The sequence below is a fragment of the Chelonia mydas genome, chromosome 15 (assembly GCF_015237465.2).
Source record: "Chelonia mydas isolate rCheMyd1 chromosome 15, rCheMyd1.pri.v2, whole genome shotgun sequence".
Taxonomy (NCBI): Eukaryota; Metazoa; Chordata; order Testudines; family Cheloniidae; genus Chelonia; species Chelonia mydas.
The window spans coordinates 2,693,276-2,714,918 of NC_057856.1; the positions used below are offsets into that span (position 1 = coordinate 2,693,276).

Consider the following 21,643-nt stretch of genomic DNA (forward strand, 5'->3'; position numbering starts at 1 on the left):
TGTCTGCATTGCACACACAGCAAGGAGCTTGAAAGACAATAGAAGAAATCATTTATTGGAGTAAAAAAAGTGTGGGCCATTATTTACATTTACTTTTGATACAAAGCTTAGTTCAATTTAGGCTGAAAAAACAGTAAGGCCCCTTTTTAAAAGCAAGTCAAACGGCTCAATTTCCCCCCTTTGCATACTGCCACGCAGCCCTGAGCAGGAGAGACCATCTGAGGGGACCCAGGAAGCATTTAAAGTCTAAAGCAAGCGAAGTTTCCTCACTGCAGGCAGCTGGCTCAGGGCCTGCACGTGCTGCCTCTTGCCATCTGCACTGTTACAGGTGACACTGGATTGCAGAAGTATCTTTAACTGTCCCAGTTTGTACTGGCCATGGTGTGGCTGCCCATTGCCCTCGGGGGGAGGGGGGGAACGGACAGATAGCTCAGTGGTTTCAGCATTGGCCTGCTAAACCCAGGGTTGTGAGTTCAATCCTTGAGGGGGACATCTAGGGATCTAGGGCAAAAATTGGGGATTGGGCCTGCTTTGAGCAGAGGGTTGGACTAGATGGCCTCCTGAGGTCCCTTCCAACCCTGATATTCTATGATTGCACATTTATTCATTTTCCTTTGGGGACATCCCTCCATCTTTTTATGTGCCAAGAGCAGAAAACCTTGCACAGATGGTATTGTCAGAGGAGGAAAGCACATGTGCAGGTTCTCAACAACAGTTTTGGGGGCTCTTTATCAGAAAATCCACCTTTTAATCATCTCGATCTAGCACTGGTTCTTCATTCTGGGAGCGCCACCTCCCACACAACTGACATAGTTAGGAGGGGATGGTGTGTGACAGGCAACAGGGAGCTGAGGACACTTACTGCTCCCCCCAGTGGTCCCATAGCTGAAGAGGCAGGAGAGTACCCCCAGCTGTGTAAGTGTAGAACTGATCAATGCAACATTGTAACTTCGGCTCACTGTTTGCCATTCCTTACACTTGTCCATATTGTAACTCAAACTCCACATTAAAATGTTCACTTGTTTTTGCAAAACCCTGCTGTAATCTTATGAGTTTAGATGTGTGAATGAGGTATGTATGGATGATGGAATCAACCCCCAGCCCATCCTGATAAAATAAAGTGTAAACACCCAATGGCTGAAGATGCAGACAACAGCCCTGACAAAGTAAGAGGAGTCCACCCTCAAAAGAAAAGAACAAAAGTACAATTGAGGAAACTTCAAAGCCAGGTCCTAGGCTGAAAGTCAAGTCTGCAATTGACAGGTGATCAATCACACCGAACCCAGAGGCAGCTTGACACAGCAAGACTTATAGACTGGATTCAAACTAAAGCCTACAAAAAGGATGGATGAGCTGGAAGACTTTGGAGGGTAACATTCTGCTGCCAACATGGAAGGGCATTGGTACATGCCCAACAGAGCCCCAGTCCTTCTTTGTGCCCAGCTTTCCTGGCCAGTTAGCTGCCACAAACTCAAGCTACATTCAGGACTGGTAACTATACAGCAGCTGCAGAACATTTGTGTGTGTACACATAGGTACTAGATATTAGTTATTGGTCATAAATCCAATTGTGTTATAATAAACGTGACATCTTGTCTTGTCCCCTGAAACAAACCTGTGTGGTTTTGTCTGTATAACATAAGGAGCTAAGCCCTGAGACTAAGGATCTGGCTGGCTTGAGGCAGAGAAATGGAATTACCAGGGGATACAGCTGGACAACAATGATCAGACAGTGCAAAGGATTGGGACTCAGACTGGGCTTTAGTCCTGGCTCTGCCATTGGCCTGCTGGGTGACTTTGGGCAAGTCACCCCCTGTGCCTCAGTTTCCCCATCTGTAAAATGGGAATAATACTGACCTCCTTTGCAATGCGCTCTGAGACCTATAGCTCGTATTACATAAACACCATTTTGCAGCCAGGCCTGGAAAGTGAGTGCTCTTCTCTGAAACCCCTCTCTGCTGTTACCTTTCTTCACAAGGGGGCTCTGAGGTCAAATTCATGCATGGGCTAGCTTAGACTTTCTGGAGAGACAAATGAAATCAAGCTAGCTTAGACTTTCTGCAGAAACAAATGAAATCAGGGACCAGCAAGGTGTCAAGATGTTGCTGCTGCGGGGGGGGGAAGAGAAGAGGGAGGTGCTATGATCAGAAACTGCTTTTAAAAGCAGCCTCATGCAATGTCAGGAACATCCTTTGGGAGAAGGGGTGAGTAGGTGGTGAAAACCAGTCCAGACGAGGACCAGTGGTGCAGGCCAGCACAGCTGTGGTTCCCACCCCCCCGACAGGTTTTCCTGCACTCTCAGAAGAGAGTTAGCTGGTCAAGGAAACAGGAACAACTCTCTCTGCTTCCCCCCTGCCGCATTCGAGACAAACATCTAACAGAAACTAAATACCACCCACAACATCATTTAATGGCTCCTGCCCAGGCCAGAGTCTGCACAGGGCAGCTCATCCCCCAGCAAGGGGAGATGGCTCGGAATCAGCCCTTCGCTCAGATCAGGCCTGCTGCTCTCCCACGCTCCGTTCTTTACATCCTTTTCCTCATTTTACCCTTCTTGGCAGCACCACGGCCGAATGCCGTCCTGCGCAGCTCCTGCACCCGCTGCCGGTTCTTGCCTTTCAGCCGCTTCAGGCCGCCCTTCTGCAGAAAGTTCTGCTTGGCCACCCTCTTCCTCTGCTTCAGGATCTGCTGCTTGCTCTTCAGCTCCGAGTGCACCTTCCCCTGCTGGGAGCCGTGCTTCCCTGGGGAGGGCGCCAGCCGCCTGCCTCCTGCAGGGGGAATGAGTTACTCAAAGTTCTCCCCCTGCTCAGCTCCCCACACGCACCTACCCCTGGTGCCAGGATGCTGGGTCAGGGACTGAGCTATAGAGCAATGCCAAGGGGAATGGACGCTAGCAGGGAACAGGCTGGCACACAGAGCGGAGCCCCCGCACAGCCGGCTGGGCCCTGGGGAGGTAGCAGTTCTCTATCCAGCAGGGAGGCTGATGCTATCCTGCATATCAGCCACCCGTTGGGTCTCAACCTGCCTGGATCCCCCAAGGCACCAATGTCTGCACAGGGCAGTGCCTTCACCCCCAGGCACTCACCTCTGCCCCTACGGTGCTTCCCACCTCTTGGCTCGCTCCCCGCCTCCTCCTCGGAGTCCCACTCCTCAACTTTGTATTTCTTCTTCCACTTCTCATAGCTGGGGGCAGTGGGTTAAGGAAAGGCTGGGGGCTGGGAGGGTGCCCCGAGCCCTCCGCGACTTCTCCCCTCACCTTAATCCCAATCTCTCCCCCACCAACTCCCCCCCCCCCCCCCCCGGGCCATGCTTCCCTCCTTCAAGATCGCAGCCCCAAGGCATCTCGAAGGAAGAGGGCCCTGCAGGCAGGGGCTGGCAGTTGCAGTGTTCTCCCCTGTGCCTGCTACCGCTCTGTTTCTCTCTCGGCAGAAGACTTTCCTGGAAGGAAGCCCATGTCCCTAGCTCCCCAGTTCATAAAATCCCCAACTGCAAAGCTCAGCAATGGCCAGCAGGGCCACCACGCCATCCCGCTACTGCAAACTGGAATTGCCTCTGCCCCTCCGCAGCAGCTACAGAAGCGCCCAGCCCCTTGCTGCTCCCTGCCACTCAGACACGCTTCCTCTGCAGTTGCTATGGTGCCCTGCAGTCAGGAAGTCCTGGGAGGGCAGAGAGCAAGAGCCCCTCAGGCATGGTTAGATACATATCGCTCCCTGCCCTGTCTCTGCCCCTGCCCATCGGGAGTGCCCCCAGCCCATCCCCAGGCTCCCCAGTCTGGAAGGATACAGGTTGTTCTTGTAGGAGCCGTTGATGTACCTGCCACTCTCTGTGCAGATTTTCTTCTTGTCCTCTTGGCCAGTTTTCCCCACGAACCGCTTCTTCTTGCGGTCCCTGGAGTGGGGGCAGGGCAGGGGGGTGGAATGGCATTGCAGGGGAAGAGAGAAATGGGGGCTCATCGACACCAAGCTGGCTTGGATCAGCCCCACCTGGAAGAATGAGCGCTCTCCCCTCAAGCCCCAGGGGCACAAGCAACGAAGCCCCAGCCCAGCTGGGTGGTGGAGAGAATCCCATCCTCAGGTGGCACCGTAGCACTTCCCCCAGCACTCAACAGAGCAAGGAAGAGAGGGTGATAAGGCAAAATCCACCGTTTGGTGCTGCCTGCTGGGGATCAAAGGGCCCCCGCCAGGTGGGGAGTGCCCTGTGTGAGGGGCAGCTGTCCCCATGGCCCTCCCCACAGCAGGAGCCTTTCCTCTCTGGACTGCTGCTGCCCCCTACAGGTCAGGCACTTACCACTTGAGCAGCTGCTTGGTCTTGCTCATGTTGTGGGTCTCGTCCCCCAGGAGGTCGAGCACGGCACCAGAAGCCTGCTGCTCAAACGCGCTGCCCTCCCCACCAATGCTCAGCCTGGACATGGGAGAAAGGCAGAGGTCAGAGGGGTTTGGGGAGCTGGGAGAAGCAGAGGATCCCGCCATTGGTCCATGTGACTCACCCCCGCTCGCTCTCTAAGTCCTTGGGCCGGTAGGGAATGTAGAACTCCTCGTCCCGCTGCACCTCATAACGCTGCTTCTTCCTGACACCCTCTCCCACCTGGTGCTGCTTCCGCTTCCTGCCCACCACGGCGGAGAACACTTCCTGGGACACAGATCAGACAGGAGGACTAGGTGCACAGCCAACCCCCACCCTACTCTCCAGACAGGAGCCACTGAGCCAGCTGACTCAGCTGGTGCCTTGGCTACAGATGCCCACCCAAGCCCCGCGCTGTGCAATGCTACCAATTGTGCAAACTGCTCCCTGCCCCCGGCACAATCACACCAGCCCCCATCTCAACACACAGACCTGCAAACGTTACCGGGGCCATGACACTAGCCAGCCCTTTATGCCCCCAGCCATGGGCTGACACTACACAGTGCAGGGCTTGGGGCCAGCCAGGCGGGCTGCTTCCCGGGGTCCCCAGGCAGGCCCTGTAGTGGATGTGGTTGAGAAGCTGGCAATGCCCATGTCCTCATGGCACTGGCACCCTCCAAGTCCATACCTGGAGGTTTGCTTCCTCCTCCTCAGGGGCAGGGACTGCTGGGTCCTGACCTCCCAGCGCAGCCCCAGCCCGTCTCTCCTGCTGCCCCCTCTGGTACTTGTCGATGAGGCTGCGGTCGCGGCTCCGCTTGGCTCGCATCACATCACTGGCCAGGGTTTTGTTGGTGGCGTTGATCTCAAAGATGGTCTGGTGCGAGAGACGGAGTCTGTGAGTGACGCTTACCCTGGGGGACCCCTCCCCCTCACTGGGGCAGGCGGAGCTGTCTGCTGGGCTGGGAGCTCAACCTGGCGCCTCTGGTCCCAGGGGTCTGGTGGCGCTGTTCACGCAGCTCCAGTAACACATCCAGGAAGCCGGCCCAGCAGCATCCCAGCAACCCTGGTGCAGGCAGGGAGCATCTTCCCAGAGCCTGAGGAGCTGTAGTTGCAGCTGAGTCCCAGCTTCCTTGGTTCCCACCTTCAACTCCTGTGCAACTGCATCTCAGTGGAGGGGCAGCGATCCCTCAAGCACACTCCCTTGCACCACAGAGGTGCTGCGAGGGTTAATGCTACCCCTCCACCCACAGGGAGGAGCCTCATTCCCCGGGCTGCCACAGTGGATGGACAAGATTCATTTCAGTGGCATACTGGCTGGGTCGCTGCACCTGGCAGCACGCCCAAGTCAAGGGCTCACAGAGGCCAGCCCCCTTGCTCTGACACAAGGCAATGCTGCTGGCAGCTTTGGAGTGAGCTCCCTTCCCCACCCGATAGGCACGGGGCCTGGTGTCAGATCACGGCTCGTACTCACTGCTTTGGATCTGTAGGTTTTAATGTTGTCCACGAACTTCAGTCTCTCCAGCTCATCCTCCCCAAAGCAAGAACCTTTGAGCCAGGAGCCCAGAGCGGGAGGAAGGGACACAGAGCAGTGAGTGCCTAATACATATCCAAGCTCCCAGCCCCAGCAGGAAAAGCAAACAGGGAAGAGGCAGCGTTCTCTCAGCTGTTCCAGGCCCAATCTCCTGCAGCAGGGGGTGCTGGAGGCAATGCTGGACAAGCACTGGCTATGGGGAGAGCTCCCTGCTGCTCCAGCAGGAAGTGCAGTAGGGAGCAGTGCAGGAGCACTAGCTATAAGAGCAGCTCCTGCCCTGGCCTCACCCAATGGGCCCCGCTGCAAGAGCTCAGCGTGGGTGCAGCCTGCAGTTCCCGCCATGCCAGGAGAGTGCAGACAGAGACAGGCACTCACTGAAGAGCGGGTGGATGCCCAGCAGGGAGAAGTCCAGCTCCTTCACCCTCTTGACAGATTCGGGCGAGGGGCCAGGCCGGGACTTCAGGTACTGCTTGTGTGCGTTCTCTGACACCCTGCGCAGGCTCTGCAGGTCCAGCGAGCTCTCGTGGTCAGTGAACAGCAGACACTCCTCGTCGTCGATGACGCTCTGGGGGACTCTGCCAAACACCCCATCTCTGTCTGTAACGGGACAGAAGGGGTTCGGGCCCTGCAGCTTCTCCCCAGGGGTCCCATGCTTCAGCCCATCCCATGTGTCCACTTGGGATAGGGGAACAGAGATTGCACCCAGTTCAGGGACCTGGAGAGTAGCCTTTGTAGCAGCACTCTGCAAGGGCGGGGAGGGGCCCACTGGGACAAGGCACAGGCTAGAAAGGGTGGAGCAACTGGTAACTTTAAAGACATACACAGCTGATCTCTTCCCCACACCCTGCCACCACTCAGAGCATCCCCTGCTTATGGTCTCCAAGTCCCAGACTTCCCACTCCAATGCTGTGCCAGTCCCACTATGACTCTGAACAGCTATTCCAGAACAGAAACAAGCATGAGCCCGGCTGGACTACAGTGTAGGACGTGGCCACTATGGTGTCCTGGAGACACAATGGGGTCCCTACGTGACCTCAGAGAGGACAGAGGGGGAGGGGAAGGTCCAGTGGGATGAAGCTGTAGGGATTCACTGCATCATGCAGATGGGACCTTAACGGGGCCCCTAAGCCGAGACCTTGGGCCATGATATGTCAGCACTGCTCAGGGATGCAGAGAGCTAAGGCCTGGTAATAGTGCAAACAGGGCCGTGCTGTGCCAGGGTAGAGTATCTGCAGACAGGGCCTCTGGCAGCAAGAGTCACCCTCCCATCAGCACATCCTGCCATGCAGGGGAGCTCTGTGGTGCTGCCAGAGCTCCCCATCATACCTTTGTTAGCCAGCACAGACATCTGGGCCTGTAAGAGACAAGGGGCATGCCATCCCAGCCCGGGGAGTGAGACCCAGCCCTCCTGCGAGGCTGGCCGTATCATCACCGTAACCACGGCGTGGCTCTCCCCACGCCAGGCCCAGCCCCAGCAGGAATGCCAAGTGAGAGCTCCCACCCCCAACTCCACACACCCACTTAGGGACAAGGGGCCAGTGCCCAGATGGACCTTACCTGAAGGTTTCTCGTGGGGGCTGGCGAGGGTGAGCGAGCGCCCCAGGAACAGGTGCAAGTCAAAGACATATGGGGTCTCATCCGATGCCACCAGGGAGTAGGCGATACCACTGCGGCCAGCGCGGGCCACACGGCCTGGGAGGCAAAGCAAGGCAGAATAGCTCCGGGTTAACTCTGTGGCTGCTGGCCCTGGCTCAGCCAGTGTGGAACCACTCTTAGGAACCACAGTCACGGACTTGGGTTTGGCTGATGTGCCAATTCTGGTCGGGCGCAGGGAAAGCTGCTAAGGGGACCGAGGCCAAGAAGCCAAGCTTGGCCCCCATGCTCAGTGGGGATCATTCTGTTCATCCGGGGAAGGGCTGGACAAGGGCACGGTGTTCTCACCCTCTCGTCCCCGCTGCAGATGGTGAATCTCAGCATGTACTCCACTGCTCTCAAGGGATTTGGCAGCCGGTGCCCAAGCCACTAATGGGAATGGCCCCCAAACTGCACACACCCTCCCACTGGGCCTGGCTTAGCTGGCTACCTGGGCCTTATCCCTCAGATTGAGATTTCAGACCTTCCTGTGCCCCTCCCTGAAATGCTGCGTTCCCGCAGTGTCCGAGGCAGGGTCCAGCCCAGACAGCATTCAGTGGCAGGGAGTCCAGGCCGGGACAGGTGTTAATGACACACCCTGCAGCAATGGCTGCCCAGCAGAGGCAGTGGGGAGGATATTTGGGGGTGGAGAGGCTTCCCTCCTCCATGGCATTTACCAGCCTGGAGGAGATGTGACCAGGGTGGGAGGGAGCTGATCAGCTGAAGCAGGACAGGTGGGTGTGCCCTTGTCCCAGCCCCGCCCCGTGGCCCAGCCAGCCCCAGAGACCCACCGACACGGTGCAGGAACAGCTTGGGCTTCGCAGGGAAGCTGTAGTTGACGACATTGTCCAGCATGGGGATGTCGATGCCACGGGCAGCCACATCGGTAACAATCAGCACTGCACACTGGCCATGCACGAACTTGGCGATGTTGATTTTCCGGGCCGCCTGGTCCAGGGAGCTGTAGATATGGGTGCAGTTCACTCCCTGCGCTGTCAGCAACTGGAGGGAGGAGGAGGGTGGAGCACAGGTCAGTGCCCGGACCCCCAGCAGGGGAGAACCACCCCAAATACCATGGGACCTCAACATAAGTCCAGCCACACCTCAGAGCAAAAGGGAGGAGAGATTCCATCCGGCAGCTTCAGGATAGGCTGCACCTCCCTCCCCTCGGCATCCCTGCTCCTACATGTACTAGGCTGGCCAAGCAACAGCATGCTAGACCTCTCCCCCACCACCCTCCAAGAGAGTTGCAATGTCCATCGGCAATGCCCCTCCTCCTCCTGGCAGCCCAGCACCAGCCTCTGACACTCCCTTGCATTAGCAGGATGGCTCTGGTGACAGGGAGCACCCTGGCATTTCCTGGACACAGGAGTCAGTCAGTGGAAGCTCAGGCAGGGGTCCTTCTTTGAAAGGAAACTTGGGCTCGACTCCGACCACACACCCAGAGAAGCAGACCCAGGTGATTAGCCCCCAGCTCTCCCCTGCTACCTGGTGCATGGCAGAAGTTCCCCCCAGCCCCCCAACCTTGCTGTATGCTGCTCAGGCACCAGTTCAGCCAGAGACCTGCAGCAGCCACAGAAGCAGAGTGCTCCTTCCCCCTCCTCCCTGCCTTTGGGAAGCAGCACCCCCAGCAGCTCCCCCTTCTCATCCAGGGTTTAGTGAGAGCTTCTGCCTTGGTCACAGGACTGCATGTATCCCCACCCCTCTGCTACATCTCCCCTGGCTCCACCAGGCCTGGGCCCAGGCCCAGCGGCCTGTGCAGCACAACTCGTGCCAGGCCCATGGCGTGTTGGCTCCCAGACTTGCCTCCTTGAGGTACTCCGCATGGTGCTTGGTGGCCACGAAGACGACTGTCTGGTCCTGAGGCCTCACCACGCTCCTCAGCAGGTGCAGCAGCACGGCCGGCTTGTCATCCGCGCGCACGTGGAAGAAGGCCAGCTGCCAGCGGAGAGAGGGGTGAGGTGGGAAGCCCCTCCCTGCCCCCTCAATGGCCCCTCTGGAAGCTACACAAACCAGAGACGCTGGGGCTAACAACACAGGCTGTGCTTTCTCATCACTCTGACTGGGACAGGTGCTGTGAAGCGCCTAGCACCACAGTGTCCTGATCCACTACCGAGGCATCTAGAGGCTAACCAGTGAAACAACATAGCCCAGTGCTGCAGCCCATCATTCTCTGTTTGTCTGGCACCTCTGGCTGGGCAGCTCTTTGGCCCTGTCTCGAAAGCACCCAGCATGCTCTTGGGGCTAATGGGACGGGATGGAAGGTGTCCTCTGTCCTCCAATCTAAACTGGTTCCCTGGAGGCTTGGACCTGTCTACCTCACCTGGCCTCAGGTTCTACCCGAGTCTGCCTACAGGCGAGATCACAGCAGGTGCCAACACCAGCTAATGCTGCCAGGGCCACACTTAACTGAGGCTCCTGATGGGATCGGGCTCATGGTAGCATGTTGTCCACCCAAGCATCAGTTACTAGCCCCAGGAGGGGGCGCTGCACACTGCCTGCAGCTGTGAAATGCAGCAGTCCAGAGAAGGGCAGGCACATATGCACACTGGGGCCATACAACGCATACTGCTGGTCCTCCACCTCCTTCCCCAGTGCCAGCTGACAGCCGTGCTCTTTGGAGCTTGAGGGCTCTGCTGGGGTGAGCTCAGACAAACGGGTAGTTATTTGTATTGCACTACGGCCTAGGGACCCCAGACATGGGCCAGGGACCCATGGTGCTAGGTGCTGTACAGGCCCAGAACCAAGAGACAGTCCCAGTCTCCTCTACCCCAGCCCTCCCGAACTCAACAGCCTTGAAGACTCCAAGCGCATCTCACCTTGAGCTGCTCACTGAGCTTTGTCTCCACGTCCAACCGGATCAACACTGGCTCAGTGAGACCTGTGAATGAGGCAGGAGAACATGAGCCCAGGGCAAGGGGGATGGGGCGCCTGAATTCACAATGGAAAAGAACAGGCCAAGGTAGCAAACTCACTGTTAGACACTTACAGCGAGGCAATCACAGCTTCTGAAAGGCATACTGGACACGCCCAGCAGGGGGTGCTGCAGGTCAGGAGGGGGATGTGCCAGCGGAGCCAAGGGGGAAGAATTGGAGCCCTGCCCACGCCGTGCCATGCCCCAGCTTTAATTAGCTGCCTGCTTTCACAAGCACTAAAATTCATTTTGCAAGAGACAGGGGAAAGGTCCCCTGAACTGAAGAGGAAAGAAATAGGTGGGACAGAGGCAGTGTGGATGGCCCTGGCCTGGGGCAAAAGCAGGTGAGGAACCCTTCCTCTCCCACAAAAGGACAGGTCAGCACAGCTGAAACTACTCTTAGCTGACCTGCCATTCAGCCTGTTACCCCCTCTCCATCTAACCTCCCCCCAATCTCTCCTGTGTGGGGCTGGTTGGGGGATGTTCCTTACCGGCCCGAGCAAACTCCACAAGCAGTTTGGGGAGCGTGGCAGAGAAAAGCAGGGTCTGGCGGCTCTCTGGAAGCCGGGCGATGATCTCCTGCAGCTGCTCCGCAAACCCCATCTCAAAGAGCCTGAGGGGGGCAACACCACCAAGGTCAGCAGCCACATAGCCCAGCAAGCCACACCCACCCCCAGGGCCCTGTCATCCCACGCAGCACCCAGGAAAGCCATGTGTGCATGGGGACTGCACATCCCCATGCACAGGGACACGCTGCTTCCTCCCACGACGAGGCCTTAAATCCACACCCAGGAGCTCCTATCCCCGGACCCTAGAATCTCACATGCCAGCTCCAGCGCTGGCCCTGCAAGTGGAAGATCTAACCCAGCATCAGCCGACAAGAAAGGGCACCTCTGCATCAGTTGGTTGCTTTCCCAAGATCCTTGACCTGGTCTGTTTTCCCCCACTGGCCTAACATCTCACTCATCAGGCACTCGGAGCCTGCCATAGCTGTGTGCTCTCCCATCTGTGGCACTGGGAATCCACACTCCCACCTCTGCTCCTTTCTGACAGGTGTCCACAGGATGCAGCCACAGCACCAAAGCCCATCTCTTCCCTGGTAGTGCAGTTGTCACACTTGGCTGACGGAGGGTCCTACTGGGAGCCCCTAGGAACAGAGGGGCTGACAAATGCCCCAAGGTGAAATCTCAGCTACGGCAACATCATGAACTGACCTGTCAGCTTCGTCAAACACCACGTACTCCACACTGTGCAGCTTCAGGTTCATTTCCACAGCCACGTGCATCAGACGCCCGGGGGTGCCAATAATTCTGGAATGACAGACACCAATGGGCAGCAGGCACCCAGCTGCCCACAACTCCATGCAAGGGCCAAGGTGCTACCCACATCCGGGCAGCCACCTGTCCTGGTGGCGAGAGATGGAGCTGTGAAAGCTGCAGCTCTCCGCTCTGGTAAAAAATAGAACAAGGCAGCTCTCCCCAACCAACCCCCTCCCATCCCACTTGCCTCTCCAGCCCAAATCTGCCAGGCCAAGAGGGACATTCAGATGCCTCCACTCCAGGAAGACCCATCTCCAGTCTCCGCTCTCCCCCCAGAAATACACATAAGAAGATGCTCTTAAGAGGCGCGGAGTAGCAAGCAGCCCCCACTGGATGCTATCTTGATGCTCACTGAAACACAGAGGCTCTGGGTCCGACTCTGCTCAGCACACAGGGTTTACAGGTTGTGACTCCATCAGCTTCAGTGGCTTCACTTCCCATTTACACCGTGAGTGCAGAATCAGACCCACTGCATGCAGCACCTGCGAGCCTGTTCTGCATGTGTGCAGTGCCCAGTGGATAGGGCTCTGCTCTTTGACAAGGGCTCATAAGTACTACCGGAATACAAATATAGACTGGAGAACAAGTGTTAGTAATAATAATAGAGCTCAGATTTTCCTGTGATAGCTGATGGATTCCTTCACCAAGTAGTTGCTGAACCGACTAGAGGGGATGCCATTTTAGATTTGGTTTTGGTGAGTAGTGAGGACATCATAGAAGAAATGGTTGTAGGGGACAACGTTGGTTCAAGTGATCATGAGCTAATTCAGTTCAAACTAAATGGAAGGATAAACAAAAATAGATGTGACTAGGGTTTTTGATTTCAAAAGGGCTAACTTTAAAAAAATTAAGGAAATTAGTTAGGAAGTGGATTGGAATGAAGAACTTGTGGATCTAAAGGCGGAGGAGGCCTGGAATTACTTCAAGTCAAAGCTGCAGAAGCTCTCGGAAGCCTGCATCCCAAGAAAGGGGAAAAAATTCATAGGCAGGAGTTGTAGACCAAGCTGGATGAGCAAGCATCTCAGAGGAGGTGATTAAGAAAAAGCAGAAAGCCTACAAGGAGTGGAAGATGGGAGGGATTAGCAAGAAAAGCTACCCTTACTGAGGTCAGAACATATAGGGATAAAGTGAGAAAGGCCAAAAGCCAGGTAGAGTTGGACTTTGCAAAGGGAATTAAAACTAATAGTAAAAGGTTCTATAGCCATATAAATAAGAAGAAAACAAAGAAAGAAAAAGTGGGACCGCTAAACACTGAGGATAGAGTGGAGGTTAAGGATAATCTAGGCACAGCCCAATATCTAAACAAATACTTTGCCTCAGTCTTTAAGGAGGCTAATGAGCTTAGGGATAATGGTAGGACGACAAATGGGAATGAGGATATGGAGGTAGACATTACCACATCCGAGGTAGAAGCCAAACTCGAACAACTTAATGGGACTTAAATCGAGGGGCCCAAATAATCTTCATCCAAGAATATTAAAGGAACTGGCACATGAAATTGCAAGCCCATTAGCAAGAATTTTTAATGAATCTGTAAACTCAGGGGTTGTACCGTATGACTGGAGAATTGCTAACATAGTCCCTATTTTTAAGAAAGAAAAAAAAAAAAAGTGATCTGGGTAACTACAGGCCTGTTCGTTTGACATCTGTAGTATGCAAGGTCTTGGAAAAAATTTTGAAGGAAAAAGTAGTTAAGGACATTGTGGTCAATGGTAATTGGGACAAAATACAACATGGCTTTACAAAAGGTAGATCGTGCCAAACCAACCTGATCTCCTTCTTTGAGAAGATAACGGATTTTTTAGACAAAGGAAACATAGTGGATCTAATTTACCTTGATTTCAGTACAGCGTTTGATACCGTTCCACATGGGGAATTATTAGCTAAATTGGAAAAGATGGGGGTCAATATGAAAACTGAAAGGTGGATAAGGAACTGGCTGAAGGGGAGACTACAACGGGTCACACTGAAAGGTGAACTGTCAGGCTGGAGGGAGGTTACAAGTGGAGTTCCTCAGGGATAGGTTTTGGGACCAATCTTATTTAATCTTTTTATTACTGACATTGGCACAAAAACCGGGAATGTGCTAATAAAGTTTGCAGATGACACAAAGCTGGGAGGTATTGCCAATACAGAGAAGGACCAGGATATCATACAGGAAGGTCTAGATGACCTTGTAAACTGGAATAATAGTAATAGGATGAAATTTAATAGTGTAAAGTGCAAGGTCATGCATTTATGGATTAACAACAAGAATTTCTGCTATAAACTGGGGACGTGTTACATGGAAGTAACAGAGAAGGAAAAGGACCTCGGAGTACTGGTTGATCACAGGATGACTATGAGCCGCTAATGTGATATGGCCATGAAAAAAGTTAATGTGGTCTTGGGATGCATCAGGCAAGGTATTTCCAGTAGAGATAAGGAGGTGTTAGTACCGTTATACAAGACACTGGTGAGACGTCACCTGGAATACTGTGTGCAGTTCTGGTCTCCCATGTTTAAGAAAGATGAATTCAAACTGGAACAGGTACAGAGAAGGGCTACTAGGATGATCCGGGGCATGGAAAACCTGTCTTATGAAAGGAGACTCAAAGAGCTTGGCTTGTTTAGCCTAACCAAAAGAAGCCTGAGGGGAGATATGATTGCTCTCTCTAAATATATCAGAGGAATAAATACCAGGGAGGGAGAGGAATTATTTAAATTCAGTACCAGTGTGGACACAAGAACAAATGGATATAAACTGGCCATCAGGAAGTTTAGTCTTGAAATTAGACGAAGGTTTCTAACCATCAGAGGAGTGAAGTTCTGGAACAGCCTTCCAAGGGGAGCAGTGGGGGCAAAAGACATATCTGGCTTCAAAGCTAAGCTTGATAAGTTTATAGAGGGAATGGTATGATGGGATAGCCTAATTTTGGCAATTAATTGATCTTTGACTATTAGCAGTAAATATGCCCAATGGCCTGTGATGGGATGTTAGATGGGGTGGGATCTGAGTTACTACAGAGAATTTCTTCCTGGGTGTCTGGCTGGTGAGTCTTGCCCACATGCTCAGGGTTTAGCTGATGGCCATATTTGGGGTTGGGAAGGAATTTTCCTCCAGGGAAGATTGGCAGAGGCCTTGGGGGTTTTTCACCTTCCTCTGCAACAAGGGGCACGGGTCACTTGCTGGAGGAGTCTCTGCACCTTCAAGTCTTTAAACCGTGATTTGAGGACTTCAGTAGCTCAGACATAGGCTAGGGATTTATTACAGGAGTGGATGGGTGAGATTCTGTGGCCTGTGTTGTGCAGGAAGTCAGACTAGACTATCATAATGGTCCCTTCTGACCTTAAAGTCTATGATTCTATGAAATAATACAGGTGAGACGGTGAGACTATGCTGCCTGGGGGGTGGGAAAGGAAAGTCACGACAGCCTAACCCAACTCTCCCAATCACAGATACTCCAGATCAGTTACAGAAAAGAACAAGGTAGCAGGGCAGTCCTAGAGGATGGATTGTGTGGGATGCACCTTGGGTCTCAGTGCTCCAAAGAAAGAGGAAAATACCCACCCACAAGCCCCATCCCCATGCTGTGACCCTACCCTCCCCCCCCAATCCACATTTGGAGAACACAGTCGCTGCCCCTCAGCATTAAGACTCACATATCAGGGTTCTCATGCAGAGCTGCAAATTGGTCTTCCATCCTAGGGGAGAAAGAGAATCGGAGGTGCTGGTAATAATGACCAGCAGGGGGAGCCATAACACAGCCCTACTGACAACAAGGGACTCCACCCAGCCCAGCAGCAAGCTCCAAGGTAGATCACTGAGCCGCCTGCACTTTGCCAAGCACCTCATGCCCTCAACCTGCTTTCTGCAAAAGCGGCTGAGACGGAGCATGCTGATCCTTGAGCCCGGCTTCCCAGGGATTGTTCTAAAGGAACAGGTTGGCCAGAGAGCAGCAAGCTGCCCAATGATCTGCGCCATGCTTCTGAAATCCTTCCTCAGCCTGCCGCACGCGCACGTCTCAGTAACCGCTCGCCACACGTCTCGGTAACCGTCCGCTGCGCACGCACATCTTGGTAACCGCCCGATACGCACCAGCCCGCCGTGCACGCACAAATACAAGTAGCTGGGCCCAAAGCTGGGACTAGGTCCCAATGCTGAAAGGAGCCAATATGCTTTTTTAAAAAGTCATTGAAAATTAACGGAATCCCTTGAAGGGCCCAGACTCAGTCCCAGCAATCCCGCTTAGACCCAACTGCGATGTTTCTACCCATTGCAGTGTCACTGAGCCAGGTCAATATTTCATCTGGGCATTGAGCTAGCCAATATTTCCCAAGTTTCTACTGTAATTGACTCATTCTAGGGAAAAATACATTTGACAAAACATTCACAAGGGTTTTCAATCTGCTGCAGCCGCTGGCGCTTTACGGGTAGACTGCAACTGGCTTACCTCTCTCCTCCCAGAATCAACGCAGTCTTCAGGCCTGTGAACTTGCCCAGCTGCAGAACCAAAAACACCGCATCTATTGTCAATCTTAATCTTGCCTCCAGCTCCCCACTCCCCTTATTCCCAGTCATGGGACTCTTCATCTCAACTGCCAGGGCTAACCCAGCCCAAGAGGCCTGGGATGAACACACTGAAGTTGCTAAGACTTTGGATCAGGCTGCTTCTCCCTTTGTACAACCAGCCTCCGTCTTTAACCCCACAATACCACCAATGTGGGGGGGCTCTCCATGGGAGAAGCAGAGGCCCATATAGCAACCCCAGCCATCAGCACTCAGAAGACAGAGTGCAGTGGCTGTTGATACTCATTTATCCTGCAGGATTACGGAAAGTACCCATACACAGATCACAGCTCTGTCTGAAGGCTGTCTTTGTGAGCTAAACCACAGGAGTGTAGCCAGACTGGATCACACCCAAGGTCCATCTGCTTTTTGTCTAGTCCAGGGGAGGGCAAACTATGGCCCGTGGGCCAGATCCAGCCCATCAGGGCTTTCAATCCAGCCTGTGGAAGCGCTCCCAGAAGCGGCCGGCACCCCAACCCCTTGCCCTGAGCCCCTTCCTGCACACCACATCGCCTCCCACATCCAACCCCCTGCCCCAGCCCTACATATAATTTCCCAACCCAGATGTGGCCCTTGGGCCAAAAGTTTGCCCACCCTAGTCTAGTCTCTTGCCAGGACCAAATATTTCAAAGGTAGGTGCAAAGAACCCCCTAGTGGACAAGTATGGAATAACCTGCCTACAGGCACATCATCTGCCTAACCCCAGCCAGTTGGCTTGTGCCATGAAGCCTGATGATCTCACCCTTATTTTTTATCATGTCTAGTTCTATTCTGATTCTTATTCTGTGCCCATCACTGTGGTATCCATGGATGTTCTCATAATCCACAAATATCCACATCTTTTTGAAACCCTGCTACATTCTTAGCTTCAATGATACCTTGCGGCAATGATTTCCACAGGTTAGTTATGTCATGCAACAAATTGTCCCTAAGCAATTACTGCACTATATTGCCTCTCCATATCACCACAAGCTCCATGCACCATGCTCTCAAGTCACATTTTTGAGAGAGCTCCAAGCTACTCCAGTCCCAGTGGCTCCTAGATCAGTTGATGCTGCTTCCTCCACTCCCTACCTCCTTTGTGAATTTCATAGTCTGCAAGGCAAGCTCGCGGGTTGGCGAGAGGATGAGGGCTCGTGCTCCCGTCTGGGCACTGTGCGCCTTCAGCTTCTCAAACATGGGGATGAGGAAACAAGCCGTCTTCCCACTGCCAGTCCTTGCCATGGCCACCACGTCTTTCCCATCCAGGATCACAGGGATAGTCTGCAAGACAAGAACAGATGCTGCTCCAATCCAGCTGGAGAATTCTTACCCTGTGCCAATCACTGGGGTATCCATGGATGTTCTCATAATTCACATAAATATCCACATCTTTTGGAAACCCTGCTAAATTCTTAGCTTAAATTATATATTGTGGCAGTGAGTTCCACAGATAGGTTACAGGGGTGTTGGACAACCTTTGCTAACACTTGATCTAGTGGAATCCATATACCAGACGTGGCTAAGGCTCGCCAACACAGTGAGATTCACCTCCCACCTCAACCGCACAAAGCACTGCAGAATTACCTAGGGAACCCTCCCCTGACCTTTAACAAACATACACCCCATAAAAATTACACTGGAGCAATGAGAGCCTGTCCATTACCCTTCGCTGGATTGGCGTAGGCACTTTGTAGCCTTTCTTCATGACCCCTTTGAATACAGGATAACTCAAGCCTACAAGAGAAGACAAATATGATCTCAATATTAAATGGCCCTTGGATAACAAGGGTGGAGTGTTGCCAACTATTTTATTGCAAGTCTCACAATATTATTGTTTTTTACTTAAAATCCCAGCTTCCGGAGTCATGTGATTGGAGAATAACCTCAGCTTTCATTAAAAAAGTTTCTTGCCCTAATAGTTGCAGATAAAAAGCTCAAAAATGTGACTTAGAGGTTTAAATTCCAGAAGGCAAATAAAAAGACCCCCAATTTTGATCTAAGCATGGGCCTCAATGCATGCTGGCACACGTGATTTCTTCTGAATACACCTGCAACATGCTCCTCTGCCTGGTACGCAGGCTTTGACCAGTGGCTGAGGTGGCCCTGAGTCGAGCTAAGTTTGAGCACCCCATGTTAATCAAATTGCAATTTCTGCCCTCAGATTTATGACCATCCATTTCACTCACCCATAGACTGGAAGCCCCCAGATTTCTTCTTCTTTTTGTTCTGTGCTCGTACCATCTCTCTCGTGTCTGGCTCCACATCAGAGGTGTAATCAGACGTTGGAAAGGCTGGTAAGATCTTACTGGATGCCTGTTGATGGCGGGGAAAGGGCACACATGCAAAAGGCAATGTTATTTCAGGTCACGATAGATGGAAGAGGGCTCTTAGATCATCCAGCCCAATCAGAATGGGAGTGGTCCTTACAGCCTATTTTCCTTTATCTGTCCAGTCTTATTTTAGAACTCCCAAGAGCAGTGGTTTTCAAACTTTTTTTCTGGAGACCCAGTTGAAGAAAATTATTGATGCCCACGACACAACTGAGCTGGGGATGAGGGGTTTGGGGTGTGGGAGGGGGCTCTGGGCTGGGGGGGCAGGGATGAGGGGTTTGGGGTGCAAGAAGGGGCTCCGGGTTGGGAGGGGGCTCAGGGCTGGGGATGTAGGCTCAGGGGGGCAGGGATGAGGGATTTGGGGGGCAGGCTCGGGGGGGGGCGGGGATGAGGAGTTTGGGGTGCGAGAGGGGGCTCAGGGCTGGGGGTGCGAGAGGGGGGTGCAGGCTCGGGGGGGTGGGGATGAGGGGCTTGGGGTGCGGGAGGGGGTCTGAGCTGGGGGTGTAGGCTCAGGGGGGACGGGGATGAGGGGTTTGGGGTGCAGGAAGGGGCTCGGGCGCAGGCTTGGGGGGCAGGGATGAGAGGTTTGGGGTGCAGGAAGGGGCTTGGGCACAGGCTCGGGGGTCAGGGATGAGGGGTTTGGGGTGCAGGAAGGGGCTTGGGCACAGGCTCGGGGGTCAGGGATGAGGGGTTTGGGGCGCAGGAAGGGGCTTGGGCACAGGCTTGGGGGTCAGGGATGAGGAGTTTGGGGTGCAGACTAGAGGGTGCAGGAAGAGGCTCGGGTGCAGGCTCAGGGGGGCAGGGATGAGGGGTTTGGGGTGGAGGCTCGGGGGGGCAGGGATGAGGGGTTTGGGGTGTGGGAGGGGGCTCTGGGCTGGGGCGCGGGAGGGGGCTCTGGGCTGGGGCGCGGGCTCGGGGGGGCAGGGATGAAGGATTTGGGGCGCAGGCTCGGGGGGGCAGGGATGAAGGATTTGGGGCGCAGGCTCGGGGGGGCAGGGATGAAGGATTTGGGGCGCAGGCTCGGGGGGGCAGGGATGAAGGATTTGGGGGGCGGGAGCGGCTCTGGGCTGGGGGTGTGGGGGGGCGGGGATGAAGGGTTTGGGGGTCGGGGTTGGGGGGGGGCTCTGGGCCGGGGGCGCGGGGATGAGGGGTTTGGGGGGTGGGGTGCTCTGGGCTGGGGGTGTGGGGGGGCGGGGATGAAGGGTTTGGGGCACGGGGGGGGACGAGCGGTTTGGGGGGCGGGGATGGGGGAGCTCTGGGCCGGGGGCGCGGGGATGAAGGGGGATGAGGGGTTTGGGGGGCGGGGATGGGGGGGCTCTGGGCTGGGGCGCGGGGATGAAAGGTTTGGGGGACGGGGTTGGGGGGGCTCTGGGCTAGGGCGCGGGGGGGCGGGGGTGAGGGGTTTGGGGGGCGGGGTTTGGGGGGCTCTGGGCTGGGGCGCGGGGATGAGCGGTTTGGGGGGCGGGGGTGAGGGCGGGGATGAGCGGTTTGGGGGGCGGGGGTGGGGGGGCTCTGGGCTGGGGGCGCAGGGATGGGCGGGGATGAACGGTTTGGGGGGCGGGGGTGGGGGGGGCTCTGGGCCGGGGGCGCGGGGGGGGCGGGGATGAGCGGTTTGGGGGGCGGGGATGAGGGGGCTCTGGGCTGGGGCGCGGGGGGGCAGGGATGAGCGGTTTGGGGGGCGGGGATGGGGGGGCTCTGGGCTGGGGCGCGGGGGGGCAGGGATGAGCGGTTTGGGGGGCGGGGATGGGGGGGCTCTGGGCTGGGGCGCGGGGGGGCGGGGAGGAGCGGGTTGGGGGGCGGGGATGAGGGGGGGATGAAGGGTTTGGGGGGGCGGGGATGGGGGGGCCCTGGGCCGGGGGCGCGGGGATGAGGGGTTTGGGGGGGCGGGGATGGGGGGGGGATGAGGGGTTTGGGGGGCGGGGATGAGGGGGCTCTGGGCCGGGGGCGCGGGGTTGAAGGGTTTGGGGGGCGGGGATGGGGGGGGATGAGGGGTTTGGGGGGCGGGGGTGGGGGGGCTCTGGGCTGGGGGATGAAGGGTTTGGGGGGCGGGGATGGGGGGGGATGAGCGGTTTGGGGGGGCGGGGGTGGGGGGGATGAGGGGTTTGGGGGGCGGGGGTGGGGGGGCTCTGGGCTGGGGCGCGGGGATGAGCGGTTTGGGGGGCGGGGGTGAGGGGGGGATGAGGGGTTTGGGGGGCGGGGATGGGGGGCTCGGGACCGGGGGCGCAGGGATGAGCGGTTTGGGGGGCGGGGGTGGGGGGGATGAGCGGTTTGGGGGGCGGGGGGATGAGGGGTTTGGGGGGCGGGGATGGGGGATGAGCGGTTTGGGGGGCGGGGATGGGGGATGAGCGGTTTGGGGGGCGGGGATGGGGGGGGATGAGGGGTTTGGGGGGCGGGGATGGGGGGGCTCGGGCGCAGGCGGACCGTGGGCGGCTCTCGGCCAGGGCGGCGCCGAGGCCCTCGCCCGGCTCAGCTGGGCCCCCCCGCTGGCGGGACTCGGGGCGGCGAGCTCCAAGGCCCCGGCCCCGAGGGGGTTTCCGCCGCGCCGCGCCGCCTCCCTTGGCCCGGGAGAGTCGCGGGTCCCCGACCGGGTCACCTCGCCCGCCCCCCGGCCCCGCCCCGCTCCGCTCACCGGCCGCTCCGGGCTCCCCTCCGTCGGCCCCAGGCGGAGCTCGGGCTCGGGCTCGGGCTCGCGGCCCCGAGGGTGGCGGCGGCGACGCGGCGCCATGGCCGGCGGCTCGGGCTCGGGCTCGGGCTCGGGGCCTGCACGTGACCGGCTCCCAACCGCCATGTGGCCCCGCCCCCGGGGCGGCCTGAACCACCGCGACCCCTAGCGGGGAATCCAGCGCCGCACTTCCCGTCCCCCCGGCTGGAGAGATGGTATCGCCCGGAGCGCGCGCGGGGAGCCCGGGGCGCGAGCGGCGCTGGGCGGCTCAGCCTGGGCTGCGGGGCTGCGGGCACTTTGGGGTGCAGGGGGAGATGGGGTGCGGTGCGCTCTGACCCCCTTCTCCAGCCGCCTCCATGCTGCTGACCAAGCCGTGCTCGGGT

General features: G+C 56.3%; 1 protein-coding gene across 4 annotated transcripts; it reads right to left on the reverse strand.

Moving 5' to 3' along the window:
* Window positions 1–34: 34 nt before the first annotated feature.
* DDX54 (DEAD-box helicase 54) lies at window positions 35–21,397 on the reverse strand. Of its 4 annotated transcripts, none has more exons than XM_037878673.2 (20): window positions 21,228–21,397; window positions 18,455–18,581; window positions 17,932–18,002; window positions 17,361–17,549; window positions 16,171–16,220; window positions 15,380–15,421; window positions 11,633–11,728; window positions 10,910–11,031; window positions 10,324–10,385; window positions 9,311–9,442; window positions 8,296–8,506; window positions 7,430–7,564; window positions 6,248–6,469; window positions 5,813–5,886; window positions 5,030–5,215; window positions 4,487–4,629; window positions 4,288–4,401; window positions 3,784–3,888; window positions 3,086–3,183; window positions 35–2,768 (listed from the first exon to the last, which is right to left on the reverse strand). In XM_037878673.2, exons 1-20 carry the CDS (start codon window positions 21,384–21,386, stop codon window positions 2,527–2,529), a joined length of 2,580 nt encoding a protein of 859 aa, XP_037734601.2. In that variant the 5' UTR covers window positions 21,387–21,397; the 3' UTR covers window positions 35–2,526. The 4 variants fall into 4 exon arrangements, with proteins under 4 accessions (XP_037734601.2, XP_037734600.2, XP_043385892.1 ...); XM_037878672.2 differs by having other exon boundaries at window positions 5,813–5,901; XM_043529957.1 differs by having other exon boundaries at window positions 18,455–18,584.
* Between the last annotated feature and the right edge of the window lie 246 nt (window positions 21,398–21,643).

Coding starts and splice junctions, on each gene's coding strand:
- DDX54 (XM_043529956.1), bottom strand. CDS start 21,386: ATGGCGGTTGGGAGCCGGTCACGTGCAGGCCCCGAGCCCGAGCCCGAG. Junction 18,585..21,227: donor AGGGGAGCCCGGAGCGGCCG/GTGAGCGGAGCG, acceptor CCCCGCCATCAA/CAGGCATCCAGTAAGATCTT. Junction 4,630..5,029: donor AGGAGGAAGCAAACCTCCAG/GTATGGACTTGG, acceptor TCTGTGTCCCAG/GAAGTGTTCTCCGCCGTGGT.